Raw genomic sequence first — 15,570 nt, 5'->3', positions numbered from 1 at the left:
ACACAAGAAACCATGATGTGTGATAACATCATTTTTTTCTCATGTATTTTGGGGGAATTATTCCTTTAACAGAACCAATCATAATGAAAATCATTTGGTTCCAGTATATGTAGAAACACAGACCATATGACCATATGAAATGAATGGGTGAGACTATAACACAGAGCAATTTTTTACTGAATTTGTCAAATAAAATCAATAATTAAGCCACAATGCAGAACACACACACACAAATTCACCTCATTACAACCAGGAATTAATTAGTGGATCTCTGCAGCCATCTTCATTTTCTTCTTTCGGCTGCTCCCGTTAGTGCCATCCGTGATCTGCATATTTTGACTTGGCACAGGATTTACTCCAGATGCCCTTCCTGACGCAACCCCCAGTGGCTGGGGACTCTCGCTCACACCTATGGGGCAATTTAGAGTCTCCAATTCATCTCTGCAGCCATCTACTGGTTATTATTGTCATGACATGATTTTTAAGTCATGTAACTGTAATTTGTTTTGCACCAGATGGCAGAGATCTGCCCCAATACATGACATGTTCTCATATTCTCTTCATGTTTCAACTTATAGAAGTGTAGGTTTTTACTGTAGTAAAATTAACATAAATGTGCTTATTTGCATATGCAAATTTATGGTGTAATTCAGAAATTTAAAGGTAGATAAGATCTTAGAATAAAATCCCCCCAAAACTGCACAACTTTAGTGTTTTACTTTATTGAAGTTAGTGTTATTACATTTCTTTCATAAAAAGAAAAAAATACACGTTTATTGTTTTCGGTCAAATTTGACCGCAAACTATACAAGTGTGAGTCTAAAACGAACAGTGTACAATGATAAAAAATAAAAAAAACGGTTTTGCCAATCGGTTAAGAAAAATACACATATTTACCTTTTGAATTAAGTTTTTTTTTTTTTTTTACGCCATTGTTTGAAGCATAAACCTCACTAAATTTAGTTCGATTTTTTTCAAAAGGCATATTAATACAGCGTGAAATCCCTATTCTCTACATGCACTGCAAAAAAATTAATTAATAATTTTAGTAGCATTATTGTCCTGTTTTCAAGTAAAAATATCTAATCATTTTTTAAACAATATATATTTATTTGACAAGAAAAACAGCATCTTGTTTTGAGAAAAATCTTTCAATGATGTAAGAAAAATATACTTAATTAAAAGATAAACAAGTTTATTTTTCTTAACTCATTGACAAATCGTTTTTTCTTGTTTTAAGCATAAACGTCACAACATTTTGTCGTATTTCTCTGAAAACAAGACTTCATATCTTTTTCAAGTAAATCCAGTAAACATCTTGTTTGAACTTTTTTTTATTTTTTCTTTGGGCAGTCCAATTTTTTGCAACTGGTCCACAGTATGTGTGAATGGTGAACTTTTAAATTTGAGTGTGAAAAATTGTGGACGGCAGCCCAAAAATGCTCCAGAGTTTAAGGGATTAAGATATTTTTACTGGAAAGCAAGACAAAAATAAACCAATCTTTCTCTCTCTCTTAACTGCATTTTAAAGTCAACATGACCCATTTTACTTCCATAATGTGAAGAAAAAAATGGGACTGGACTTGATCCATGTGGACTTGATTGGATGGTGTAAAGTGTCTCTATATGACTTGATGACATCAGCAAAAAAAGGGAAGTCGTTTAAGAGGCGGAGCAATGAAATATTACAAAGACATATTTTCTTATTTTAGAATAATGTACACAATAAGACCAGGAGTGTGTTTTCAGAAAGTACATTGAGTCCATTTTGATTTCATGTTGACTTTAAATTAATGTGCTTTATAAACGCAGTAAAAATCAATCAGCACCAATTTGTGCGATTATGTTTGTCTCTTACCCTGCACTGAGTGTGTATTGTGTGTGTGTGTGTGACTCACTTAAATCTGCTGCTTTGCCTCACCTCGCCCCCATCGCCCTCCTCAGGCTTGAGCCCGATATTCTGCTGCGAGCAAAACAAGACTTCATGAAAATAGACAGCGCTGCCGATCTCGAGTGAGTCACATATCTGTCTCTCTCTCATTGTATGTTTCTCGCTGTGCTGTCTGTCTGCAGGTGTCTAAAGGAAAGTAAGCGGTACTGTCTCACTCTTTAACTGTCTGTCTGTCTGCAGGGGTCTGAAGGGCAGTCATGAGGATGCTGTTGATCATTTAGAGAGAGAGACAGGGATGGAGAGAGGCTTCCAGCATGTGTCTATATCAGGAGAGGAGAAGTGTGGGGTGAGACAGTTTATGTGTGTGAGAGACAGAAAATTAAAGTGCAAAGTTTCAACAAAGTCTTCAGAGAAACTAAAGAAAGTTTAATGAGGTTTATGCTTAAAATAAGAAAAAAATATTTGCCTATGAGGTAAGAAACATTAACTTAATTAAAAGTAAATTTAAATAAATGTATCTTGTTTTTAGATATTTATACTGGAAAATAAGGCGAAAAAAAAATAAGAAAGAAATTCTAATTCTTCTATGGTTCCGTCAGGTTCCCTTCACGGATCTGGTGGACGCTGCGAAGTGTGTAGTGAAAGCTTTGTTTATCAGAGAGAAATACATCACTCTGTCACTGCAGACGTTCTGTAAGACCACCGCACGATCTCTACAGGAGCTCAATCACAGACCACTGGACCTCAGCATGTATGAAGACCTTCACGAGAGTCCCGTCGACTCAGGTGTGTCAAACAAACACTTAACACACATATATACAAGACAGAAGACAAACCCGAGCTGATCTCGACCTCTCTCTCTCTGTCAGATGCCCCCGTTCACCCCCCGGTGTCTAAAACGCACCCGTATGAGCCTCAGAATCTGAAGAACCTGCCGTGTGACACGGGCTACAGCTGCAAGATGGTGGATGGAGTTTTTCACGTCTACACCAAACAAAACCCCATGGATAAGTGAGACACGCAAAACAGTGTGTGTGTGTGTGTGTGTGTGTGTGTGAGATTTTAAATAAAAGTACTTAAGTACATTTAATATCGGTTACTTTAATGCTTTTACTTAAGTAACTTTTAAAGTGCTTAAGTGTTAAAGTAACTTAAAATACTTAAGTACATTTAATATCAGTTACTTTAATACTTGTGTTAAACTATTAAAATACTAAAGTGTTAAAGTAACTAAAGTTAAACATACTTAAGTATTTTAAGTTTCTTAAATACTTAAGTACTTTTACTTAAGCAAGTAACTCTTTAAATACTTCAGTAAAATTATGAAACAATGAAACAAGTATTAAAAGTAACTGATATTAAATGTACTTAAAAGTATCAAAAGTACAAGTGAATGGCAAAAATAATGGGGAAAGTGATTTCAATCCAGATGGATTCACAAAGCAATCAGACCACTTTGCAAACCGGTTTCACAATTAAAAAAAACTCAAATGTAATTAATTTGCTTTTTAAAAATTGAACAGATATGTTTATACTTGAGTAAAGTTAAAAAATACTTCCAAGTAATTCCTCTTTGTTACTATACAGAACATGAGGGTGAGTAAATGATGACAGACTTTTTGTTTTTGGATAAACTATACCTTTTAGAACGAAATAAGTCTGTTATGTAGCTGTTTGGATAAATATATGTTTAACTAACTGCTAGATAAATGTGTGTTTGTGTGGTTTGTAAACTGTCAGTTTCTCTACAGGAACACAGAAGTGGACCTGCCATATCCAGATCTACAGGAATATATCGCTGACATGAACGTCATGATGGCACTCATCATCAATGGCCCCGTGTGAGTGAAACGCTACGCAGTGTCTGTAGTTAATGTCTGTAACTTAGCTGGTAGAGCATGGCGCTAGCAACAACAAGATGATGGGTTTGATTCCGAGGGAACACATAGTAATAAAATTTGAACAAATGCACTATAAGACATTTAAAAAAAAATAAAAGTGTCTAATTTCCATTTGTGTTTTTGCAGGAAATCATTCTGCTACCGTCGGCTACAGTATTTGAGCTCAAAGTTTCAGATGCATGTTCTTCTAAACGAGTTAAAGGAACTCGCAGAGCAGAAGAAAGTACCGCACAGAGATTTCTACAACATACGCAAGGTATGTAAATAAATCCACTTTCTGATCTTTAAAACCATGCCCCTGACTCCTAATACCAATTCCTGGGCTATATTACAGAACCATCACAACTGTAGAATCCTATCTTAGCTGTTTAGTAACCATGGCAATTTCAGTTAGAAACTTGTCAGATCTTCACTTAAGATAGAAAGTTTCTGTAATATACATCTGACATCCAAACAATGCCCCTGACTCCTAAAACCACACCCTGATCTCAAAACCCCGCCCATGACCGCTAACACCACACCCTGATCTCTAAACTCCACCCCAAATTCTAAAACCAAACTCTGATCTCGAAACCCCACCCATGACCGCTAACACCACACCCTTATCTCTAAACTCCAACCCAAATTCTAAAACCAAACTCTGATCTCGAAAACCCTGCCCATGACTGCTAACAACACACCCTTATCTCTAAACTCCACCCCAAATTCTAAAACCAAACTCTGATCTCGAAAACCCTGCCCATGACTGCTAACAACACACCCTTATCTCTAAACTCCACCCCTAACTTCTAAAACCAAACTCTGATCCCGAAACCCCACCCATGACTGCTAACACCACACCCTTATCTCTAAACTCCGCCCCTAAATCCTAAAACCAAACTCTGATCTCGAAACCCCGCCCACTACTGCTAACACCACACCCTTATCTCTAAACTCCGCCCCAAATTCTAAAACCAAACTCTGTTCTCGAAAACCCTGCCCATGACTGCTAACACCACACCCTTATCTCTAAACTCCGTCCCAAATTCTAAAACCAAACTCTGATCTAGAAACCCCGCTCATTACCACTAACAGCACACCCTTATTTCTAAACTCCGCCCCCTACATTCTAAAACCAAACTCTGATTTCGAAACCCCGCCCATGACCGCTAACACCACACCCTTATCTCTAAACTCAGCCCCCTAAATTCTAAAACCAAACTCTGATCTAGAAACCCCGCCCATGACCGCTAACACCACACCCTTATCTCTAAACTCCGCCCCAAATTCTAAAACCAAACTCTGATCTCGAAACCCCGCCCATGACCGCTAACACCACACCCTTATCTCTAAACTCAGCCCCCTAAATTCTAAAACCAAACTCTGATCTCGAAACTCCACCACTAAATCCTTAAACCACACCCTGATCTCAGAACCCCACCCCTAAATACTAAAACTACATTCTGATCTCTGAATTGTAAAACCACACCCTGATCTCGAAACTCTACCACTAAATCCTAAAACCAAACTCTGATCTCGAAACCCCGCCCATGACTGCTAACACCACACCCTTATCTCTTAACCACACCCCAATTCCTAAAACCACACCCTGATCTCTAAACCCCACCCATTACTGCTAACACCCTGATCTCTAAACACCACACCTAAATCCTAAACCACACCCTGATCTCAAAACCTCACCCCTCATTTATAAAACCAAATTTTTATCTCTAAACCCCATCCCTAAATCCTAAAACCACACCCTGATCTCGAGAGGTTTTATGTACGAGTTACTCAGATTCGTTCTGCTTGTGTTTTACGATATGATTCAATATGACGGCAACTTTTACTCTCTGTCTGTCAGGTGGACACTCATATTCACGCATCGTCCTGCATGAATCAGAAGCATCTGTTGCGTTTCATCAAGAGTGCGATGAAGAAATACCCTAATGAGATCGTTCACATGGAGGGGGGGCGGGGCCAGACGCTGATGGAGGTGTTCGAGAGCATGAATCTGACTGCATACGACCTCAGCGTCGACACGCTCGACATGCATGCGGTGAGACAAGCAGATGCAAAACCCTTCAGATCATTAAACCATCAGTGTGATATATGACTTTTAAATCTTCCTCTTCAGGACAGGAATACGTTCCATCGCTTTGACAAATTCAACTCCAAATACAATCCCATTGGAGAATCTATACTGAGAGAAATCTTCATCAAAACAGACAATCACATCCACGGCAAATACTTCGGTCATATCATCAAGGTACTGTAGAAAAACGTTGTGTTAATGTGTTCAACTTAGGTCTGTCGGTAGAGTTCAATTATTAATTATGATTGATTTATTTGTAGATTTCAAATTTTAATAAAACATATTATATGCACTTTATATTTCAAATAAATAAAATTTTTTTAAATATTTTATTTTCAATATAAATATAGTGCATATTATTATTATTATAATTTTTATTTTATTTTATTTTTTGACAAAAATGTGTTCATTAAAAGATGAACTAAATGTTTTGAAACAATACACATTTTATTTTGACGGGAAAAAATTTATTTTAAAAAAATAATGTTAAAATTAAAAAAAAAAAAAAAAAGAAAAATCATTTCCTTTCAAAATATAATGTTTTGTTTCAACATATCCAGTTCTTTTAAATAAAAAAATGTTTTATATTTTATTATATGCATTATATTTATATAACAAAATACAAAAAAATGATTTATACACAATTGTTTTCCTTTTTTTTAAATATTTTATTTGAAATATATAAAGCATAATATATTATTATCATTAGTATATATTATATAGTTTAGAAATATATATTTTTCCACTAAAAGAGGAACTGAAGGTATTGAAACGAAAAGCATTATATTTAAAAAAATATATATTTAATTTTTTTTCCCTTTCAAAATGTATTGCGTTTTGTTTCAACATCCAGTTCTACTGAAAACAATAAATATGTATTATATTACATTTTATTATTGTAATTATGCATTATATTTATATTTTAAAATGGATTTAATATAAAAATGGAAAAAATTGAATATAAATACACATTTAATTTTTTTTGTATTTTTCTTTTCAAAATATGATGCGTTTCAACACATTCAGTTCCTCTTTTAAGGAAATAAAACAAAATAGTGTATAATAAATTGATATTGTGTTGATTCCATTAAACTAATTTAACGGCGTCAAACTCATACGTTAACACATTCACTTTGGCAGCCGTAGTTAAAACTGAACTAAAAATACTGTTGTGTGTTTTCCTGCCTGTCCAGGAAGTGATGTCAGACCTTGAGGAGAGTAAATATCAGAATGCAGAGTTGCGTCTGTCCGTGTACGGCCGCTCAATGGACGAGTGGGACAAACTCGCGGAGTGGGCCGTTTGTCACTCCGTTTATTCTGATAACGTCCGCTGGCTCGTCCAGATACCGCGACTGTTGTGAGGAAACTACACACACACACACACACACACACACAAAACCTATTTGACCACTTAAAGGGATAGTTCAGTCAGACAAAAATGAAAATTCTCTCATTATTTACTCACAGTGATGTTTACCGCACAAAGAAACAACTGACGAACTTCCAGCAGATGTTGGAGAACATCTTCTTACCTCTGTTTGAGGTGACCATCAACCCCAGCAGCCACCCACAATTACATCTGTTCCTGCAACACGTGAGTCTATACACACACACATTAGCGATCCGTTCATTTAAAGCGATTCTGTTTAATGATTGAGTATATTTGTGTTTTCAGGTGTTGGGTTTCGACAGTGTGGATGACGAGTCTAAACCAGAGCATCACATCTTTAATCTGGACAGTCCGTCACCTGCGCGCTGGTGTGACGACGATAATCCGCCGTACTCGTACTATCTGTACTACATGTACGCTAACATGACCGTACTCAACCATCTGCGCAGGTACACACACGCATCACATGATCTGTTTAAATGGCATCATGAAGACCTCTGTCTCACCTGACGTGCGCTGTGTTTGAGCAGGAGGCGGGGCTTTAACACCTTCGTGTTGCGACCTCATTGCGGGGAGGCGGGGCCTGTTCATCACCTGGTCTCTGGATTCATGCTGTCAGAAAACATCTCACACGGACTGCTGCTTAGGAAGGTACACACACACTGTCACAAAAGTGTATTTATGCAGACATAATTGTTGATGTTTTCATAATCGGTATTTTGTCTTGTTTTTCAGTAAAAATATATGTAAATATCTGTCAAATAAGATACATTTACTCAACAGCAAAATTGATACTTATCTTGATTCTTCAGACAGTTAATGTACATGAACCGGTTGAAATAAACGATTCACCAATTCAAAATGTAGCGTTGGAAGTCTAAACCATTTAAGTGAATCAGTTCTTCCAGACAGTTCATGTATATGAACCAATTAAAATAAAAGATTCACTTATATTTAGTGTTGGGAATTCATTTTAGTGAGTTGGTTTGTTCAGACTGTTCATGCAAATGAACTAGTTCACATAAATGATTCACTTTGATTCAACGATTCAGTCTTAACCCTCCATTTATGTTTTTTTTATATATATATAAAAAGTTCCTCAACCAGAGTGGTGCAAGAATTGACAAGTTGTTTGCGGTCAAAAATGACCGGCCATAGGAAATGAATGGGAGAGACCTTAAAAAAATTACAAATAAAAAAAGAGCAATTTTTTCTTCTTCTGAATTACCTAATAAAATCAATAAATCAGCCACAATGCTGAACATAATCACACAGAAATGGAGAGGTGGGACTATAAAACTTCCAGAGTGCAAAACTATGTACAAATGAACTGGTGAGACTATAACACTGAGCATTTTTTTTAATTTGTCAAATAAAATCAATAAATCAGCCACAATTCAGAACGAACACACAGAAATGAGGGGGTGAGACAATAATACACCCACAGGGCAGATCATGCACATACAAACAAATGAATGGCTGAGACTAACACAACCAGAAGACAGAACACACACACGCATGCACACACACACACACACACACACACACACAAACTAATTTAAATTAATGAGTTATTGAGTATTTAATTTTAATATTTAAAAAAAAAATTTTTGTCTTTTTGTAACACAATGGTCAGGTTTGACAGTAAACATACAGTAATGCACTTTACTGCAAAAACTGACACTTCTAAACAATTTGTAAAAATGCTAAGATTTTGTTTATTTTTTATTATTTCCTCCCCTTTTCTCCCCAATTTGGAATGCCCAATTCCCAATGCGCTCTAAGTCCTCGTGGTGGCGTAGTGACTCGCCTCAATCTGGGTGGCGGAGGACGAATCTCAGTTGTCTCTGTGTCTGAGACCGTTAATCCGCGCATCTTATCACGTGGCTTGTTGAGCGCGTTACCGTGGAAACGTAGCACGTGTGGAGGCTTCACGCTATTCTCCGCGGCATCCACGCACAGCTCACCACGCGCCCCACCGAGAGCGAGAACCACATTATAGCGACCATGAGGAGGTTACCCCATGTGACTCTACCCTCCCTAGCAACCGGGCCAGTTTGATTGCTTAGGAGACCTTGCTGGAGTCACTCAGCACGCCCTGGATTCGAACTCGAGACTCAAGGTGTGGTAGTCAGCGTCAATACTCGCTGAGCGGGGGCCCGGGTAGCTCAGTGGTAAAAGACGCTGGCTATCACCCCTGGAGTCGCGAGTTCGAATCCAGGGCGTGCTGAGTGACTCCAGCGAGGTCTCCTAAGCAACCAAATTGTCCCGGTTGCTAGGGAGGGTTGAGTCACATGGGGTAACCTCCTCGTGGTCGCTATAATGTGGTTCTCGCTCTCGGTGGGGCGCGTGGTGAGATGTGCGTGGATGCCGTGGTGGGTGGTGTAGTGGACTAAAGCACATAACTGGTAATCAGAAGGTAGCTGGTTCGATCCCCACAGCCACCACCATTGTGTCCTTGAGCAAGGCACTTAACTCCAGGTTGCTCCAGGGGGATTGTCCCTGTAATCAGGGCACTGTAAGTCGCTTTGGATAAAAGCGTCTGCCAAATGCATAAATGTAAATGTGCTGTGAAGCCTCCACACGCACTATGTCTCCGTGGCAACGTGATCAACAAGCCACGTGATAAGATGCGTGGATTGACGATCTCAGACGCGGAGGCAACTGGGATTCGTCCTCCGCCAGCCGGACTGAGGCGAATCACTACGCCACCACGAGGACTTAAAAAGCGCACTGGGAATTGGGCATTCCAAATTGGGAGAAAAAGGGAAAAAATAAATTAATTAATAAATAAATACTCGCTGAGCTACCCAGACCCCAAAAATGCTAAGATTTGAAAAAAATAATAATAATTTTTTTAAAATGTGTCCAAATATGTACATATCCAAATGCATATAACCTGTGATAATTTAATTTAAATCCAAAATTAAGTTAAAACTAAGACAATCAGATCACACAGTCTCTGCAGCCATCTACTGGTTATTTTTGTCATGAGATGATTTTTAAGTCATGTAATTGTTCTTTTTTTCACCAGATGCAAGCAATCTGCCCCTAATGCATGACACATTCTTATATCATCTTCATGTTTCTTATAGAAGTGTAGTTTTTTTACTGAAGTGAAGTTAACATAAATTTGCTATACGTTTACTTAGTTGCATATGCAAATGAATGGTGTAATTTAGAAATGTACAGGTAAATAAGATCTAAATAGCATACAACTATAAAAGATGTTCATAATTGTATTGTTATTACTTCAGGGAAGGACAAATGTTATCATTTAAATATATATATATATATATATATAGTTGAACCTGTTCTGTTTCCGGTCAAAAATGACCGTGAACAGCCAAGGTGTTGACCCTCATTGAACAGCCTTGGAGGGTTAAAGGGACTTCTATCTTCTTTTTTGAAGCGAAATATTTAATTGCTGCTGTTTATTACTAAATTTCAACTCAGTTATTTAAAATATGGTGTTTATACATTTATATAACATTTAGTATATGGGTGTCAGCACTTTGATGGTCCAAAAGTCATATTTAGGCAGCAATAAAGTAATCCACATGACTCCAGTCGATCAATGAATGTCTTCTGAAGCAAATCGATAGGTTTATGTAAGAAACAAGTCGATAATTAAAACATTTTAAACTTCAAACTAACATCAAAGTTTACCTATGTAGTTGTAACTATTATTACTATTAATGATCTTGGTTTTCTCTCTCTGTCTGTAGGCTCCGGTTCTGCAGTATCTGTACTATCTGGCTCAGGTGGGCATCGCGATGTCTCCTCTCAGTAATAACAGTCTGTTCTTGAGTTATCACCGGAACCCGTTACCAGAGTATCTGTCACGCGGTCTGATGGTGTCGCTGTCCACCGACGACCCGTTACAGTTCCACTTCACTAAGGTGAGCGACAGCTGTCAATCACAGCAGGCGATGAGCTCATAATGTTTGCGATTATTCTGTGTCTGATGTTGAAGTATTAGTTTCAGGTTTAACACTGCAGTAGGACGTCACATTTCACCGTGACAACAATTTACGACTGTATTTATGGGTGTGTATGTGTTTGCATGATGGTGTGAAATCAGGGTCACTTTGCCACGCCTGCTAACGGATGCATAATTGAGAATTTTTTATTTTTTTTTAAAACTGTAATAGTTTAATCAATTTAGCTGCTAAATATTTAGTAATGCGAATAAATTTACAGTTGAACGGTAAATGATGGAGGTCAACAAGTCACTTGCAGTGTCATATTCTAGCAACTTGCGCAAAAAAAAATCTCATTTTGGCTGTTTTGACGGCCCGTTCACCATTCACACATACTGTGAACTAAGTGCAAATAATTGGTGTCATTTTTTCAAATTCAATTCTTTTTGAGTTCAAACACCACTCATTATTTCATTGAATATCTCAGCCTCTGAGTGGACTAGAAGCTCATGTAGGTGTCATTAGAAAGCTGATATTCTCCTCTTTGTGATGATTTAAAACATTTGATCATCAATTGTCGAAAACATTTTTCTGATGATTTCTTTAGCATGCTTTTCCTGCTGGATTGCATATTTTGTTCTGGACATCTAATATATAACATTGGATTATTCACACAAGCAAGCTCACGGACAATTAAACAATGGCTCATTGTTTTGAAAACTTCCTAAGGTAAAAGCAGATATACATTTTACAGCATCAGTGATCAGAGTATAAAAGAGACGTTTGTATTTGATGATTTACAGAAATCATATTTCACTTTGTGATTATTTTGAAAATGTTTTGGAACTGTGGTATTAGTGCAACACAATAAACTATACAGTCACATTCCTGAGAATGAGAGCTTTCATTTGATATATGACTTGTCTATTTATGTTCTATGTGAAGGATTTTATTTTTATAGAAATATTTCTACCCCATTACCTCTAGGGGGCGCTGATTTTCAACACGAATGTGTTGAGGCCATATTTTGTTATTTTCTGTAACATAAATGCAGAAGTGATGATTATCTCTGAAAAGTTGAGATTCTAAGCTTTCAAATGATACCTCATATGCCTGATATACATATACGGAAACTTTAACGTTTTGAGCGGGAAAAAAATTGCGATATAGAGCCCCCCCTTTGGACCGCCGGCGAGTCCAACAGAGTTTTTAATATTTTTTACTTAATTCCTAAAAAACATTAACTCACCAATGTTTACAATTTAAGCACATTTCTACTCACAATTGGCATTTGACGACTTTATTTTGGACTGTGTATTTATGTGGACGATATGTTGTGTGTGTGTGTGTGTGTGTGTGTGTGTGTGTGTGTGTATATATGAATGTGTGTGTTTGTGTGTTATAGGAGCCTCTGATGGAAGAGTACAGTATCGCTGCTCAGGTCTGGAAACTTAGTTCATGTGACATGTGTGAACTGGCCAGAAACAGTGTGTTAATGAGCGGATTCTCACACAGGGTAACACACACACAAACACAAAAAAAAAAACACAATGGGACACATTTATGAAACTTTGGTAAATATATGAGTAAACAGAGTGTGTAATTAAAAATGTGTAATTAGTGTGCAATTTAAAAATTAAATTTTTTTTTACATTTATATAAAAGAAAACAAAACAACCATTTTTTCCTAATTTACCTATTAAGGTTACTATAAAATTTTAGTACATTTTTTCATGAGTTAATTTTTTCACTTGAGTTTCCAGTTTGCCTGAAAGAACAAAACTTTTGGATGTCCTTTTACGCACAATTTACTAACGTTTTAAAAATATGAAAAGAGGTCAATACACACAAATATATAACAAGGTTTCTACTGTTAACTTAAATTATCATGGAAATTAAAACTACCAATGAAAAAATATAAAAAAAGAAATAAAAATAAATGTTTGCAAATGAACAAAGATTACAAACAAATAAAACTGCAACTGTGCGCTATAATACAAACAAAAAAACAAATGAAAATTATATAATCATATAATAAGTTTGTGAAATATAAAAAGTCTAAATTATTATTTTACTATCGCATCTGTGATTTCTAGTAAAAAAAGGCTAAAATAAAACTGAAAAACTGGAATTAAATAGAAAAATTCAATGATAATTCTACTAAAATAAAAATAATAAAAAAATAAAAATATTTGTTCTATTTGTTAAATATTAAATGAACCAAAATTAAACTGAAATTCTAAATGAAACTAAAACACTAATTTTAGTCAAAAAAAAAAAAAAAAATAGAGAAATTTAGTTTGAAAGAATTAATATAGTGTTAATTATATATAATTAATATTTTAACATAGTTTAGCATATATAAATATAAATATATATTAAAATACATGAGATTAATATAGTTTAATTATATAAAAATAGAATTGACATTAATATACTGTAGTTAACTTGACGATAGTAATAAATAGTGAAACTATAATTACACAAATACAAATTGTATGTTTGCAAACAAATAAAACTGCAACTATTATGTGCGCTATAATATAAACAAAAAACAAGTAAAAAAAGTAAACATTTTCTCAAAAGACTTTTAACTATCGCATCTGTGTTTTCTAGTTAAAAAAAAAAAACGCTAAAATAAAACTGGAAACTGGAATTAAATTAAAAAATTCAATGATAATTCAACTAAAATAAAAATGAAAATCTATTTATGGTAACTATTAAATGAACCAAAACTAAACCAAATTTAAAACTAAACTAAAACACAAAAACATTTTGGCTAAAACTAAAGAATTACTATACTGTTAAATATATATATAATTAATATTTTAATCTAGTTTAGCATATATACATGATATTATGTTGTTGTTATGATGTTCTTTGTTTATCCTCATCCGTTCTTCTTTTTTACTTTCTCTCAGACTAAGAGTTATTGGTTGGGTCCAGACTACAATAACGAGGGGCCCGTCAGTAACGACATCCGCCGCACAAACGTTCCCGACATCCGTGTGGCGTACCGACACGAGACTCTGTGCGAGGAACTTCACCTGATCACACAAGCTGTCAGGACACAAGAACTGGACCTCATCGAGGAGGAAGACATGCTGTCATTCACGCCTGGCCTATAAACACGCTAAATAAAGCCATAAACCTCCAATCGGCAAGCTAGATAATCCCAAAACCCCGCCCACCATCAGGACCAAGTGAACATGCTCATCTCTGCCTGCGTCATTTCAGAATAACTCGAGTGCATGTTTAGAGAAACATATAAGCTATGCATAGATAGAAGATAATGTGTGTGTTAGTATGAGGGGCTATTTCACGTTATACCTCATTTATAAGCCCCGTTATAACATCACAGCACATTCATGTGCCTTTTAGTTTAAACAAACTATTTTTATTTTGTATTATTATTCTCTGTGAATATGTCTCGCACTTATTATTTTACGCTTGCCTTCTCTTAGTCTTTGTGATTTTTTGTTATTTTAAAGTAATGCTTCTCTGATGGCTGGACTGTTTAATGAATGTTCAGACTGTTCTGTAGGTGGCGCTGTAGAGCCAATAACTATGAAGAATATTTTTCTAACCATAAACCTCCTCTAACCAAATGTAATATCAACCTTAACGCAAGAGTATACTTCGAAAGGCTTAAAGCTCCAGTGTGTAAAACAGCACGCGGAAAAACTGAAGGTTACGGTATACGCCGTTCCGTCGAACGGTGCATAGACGTAGTGGCACGCAGAAAACCGTAGTATACTTTGGCCTGAACATATGAAGGTTTTTAAGAAGTTTACAGATATATATGAAGGTAGTTTAATGTTAGTAATTTATGTATATTTTCTGATACTCTAGATATTATTGAACTAGACCATAAAACATTCGTTTAACAGGCTTCATGTTTTTATTGCATCAGCAGTTTCAGCGTACCATTAAACTGACTGTTGATATCTACAAAGCATTACTACAAATATTCCCATAATGATTCACAATAGTTTCATTATAAACTCGCACAAAAGTGAATGCAAGATCATTGTTCACATTGAGAAAACAAATGCATGATTTATTAATGTAGCACGACCAAAAACAGACCAAAGCATTATCCCACATAGATAACGCAAAGGATCAACTATTTTCTGTTATTATAAAAATATAGTTTTATGTGAATGATTGAGATGATGCTAGTTTTCTGGCCCAGCGGTATTGATCAGATAAAAGAGTATTTTGTTGATTTTAATAAAGCATGTATACAGTTGCTCATGCGTGTTTGTGCATTTCTATAAAACACAAATAGTAATACTAGAGAATTTAAACAGCCGTTTTGAAAGCAGCTCTGATTATGAATAAAAACACTTATTTTGCCCAATGACAAAATATTACTTATACACAATTTC

General features: G+C 35.8%; 1 protein-coding gene across 3 annotated transcripts in view; it reads left to right on the top strand.

Annotated features, from left to right (window-relative positions):
• LOC127438170 (AMP deaminase 2-like) overlaps positions 1 to 15,431 on the top strand; it is a 33,706-nt gene extending 18,275 nt beyond the window's left edge. For 2 of the 3 annotated variants that reach the window (XM_051693522.1, XM_051693521.1), the window contains exons 4-18: positions 1,945 to 2,013; positions 2,132 to 2,237; positions 2,491 to 2,677; positions 2,761 to 2,902; positions 3,643 to 3,732; positions 3,919 to 4,048; positions 5,636 to 5,830; positions 5,909 to 6,040; positions 7,060 to 7,223; positions 7,334 to 7,460; positions 7,542 to 7,705; positions 7,787 to 7,907; positions 10,985 to 11,158; positions 12,585 to 12,695; positions 14,101 to 15,431. In XM_051693522.1, the coding sequence (XP_051549482.1) occupies positions 1,945 to 2,013; positions 2,132 to 2,237; positions 2,491 to 2,677; positions 2,761 to 2,902; positions 3,643 to 3,732; positions 3,919 to 4,048; positions 5,636 to 5,830; positions 5,909 to 6,040; positions 7,060 to 7,223; positions 7,334 to 7,460; positions 7,542 to 7,705; positions 7,787 to 7,907; positions 10,985 to 11,158; positions 12,585 to 12,695; positions 14,101 to 14,307 (2,119 nt within the window). In that variant the 3' untranslated portion in view covers positions 14,308 to 15,431. The remainder of the gene's footprint in view (positions 1 to 1,944; positions 2,014 to 2,131; positions 2,238 to 2,490; positions 2,678 to 2,760; positions 2,903 to 3,642; positions 3,733 to 3,918; positions 4,049 to 5,635; positions 5,831 to 5,908; positions 6,041 to 7,059; positions 7,224 to 7,333; positions 7,461 to 7,541; positions 7,706 to 7,786; positions 7,908 to 10,984; positions 11,159 to 12,584; positions 12,696 to 14,100) is intronic. The other variant, XM_051693523.1, reaches the window with a different exon arrangement.
• The last annotated feature ends 139 nt before the right edge of the window (positions 15,432 to 15,570 follow it).

This window comes from Myxocyprinus asiaticus, chromosome 49 (genome assembly GCF_019703515.2).
Source record: "Myxocyprinus asiaticus isolate MX2 ecotype Aquarium Trade chromosome 49, UBuf_Myxa_2, whole genome shotgun sequence".
Lineage (NCBI taxonomy): Eukaryota > Metazoa > Chordata > Actinopteri > Cypriniformes > Catostomidae > Myxocyprinus > Myxocyprinus asiaticus.
This window is presented reverse-complemented; position numbering and strand designations above follow the sequence as displayed.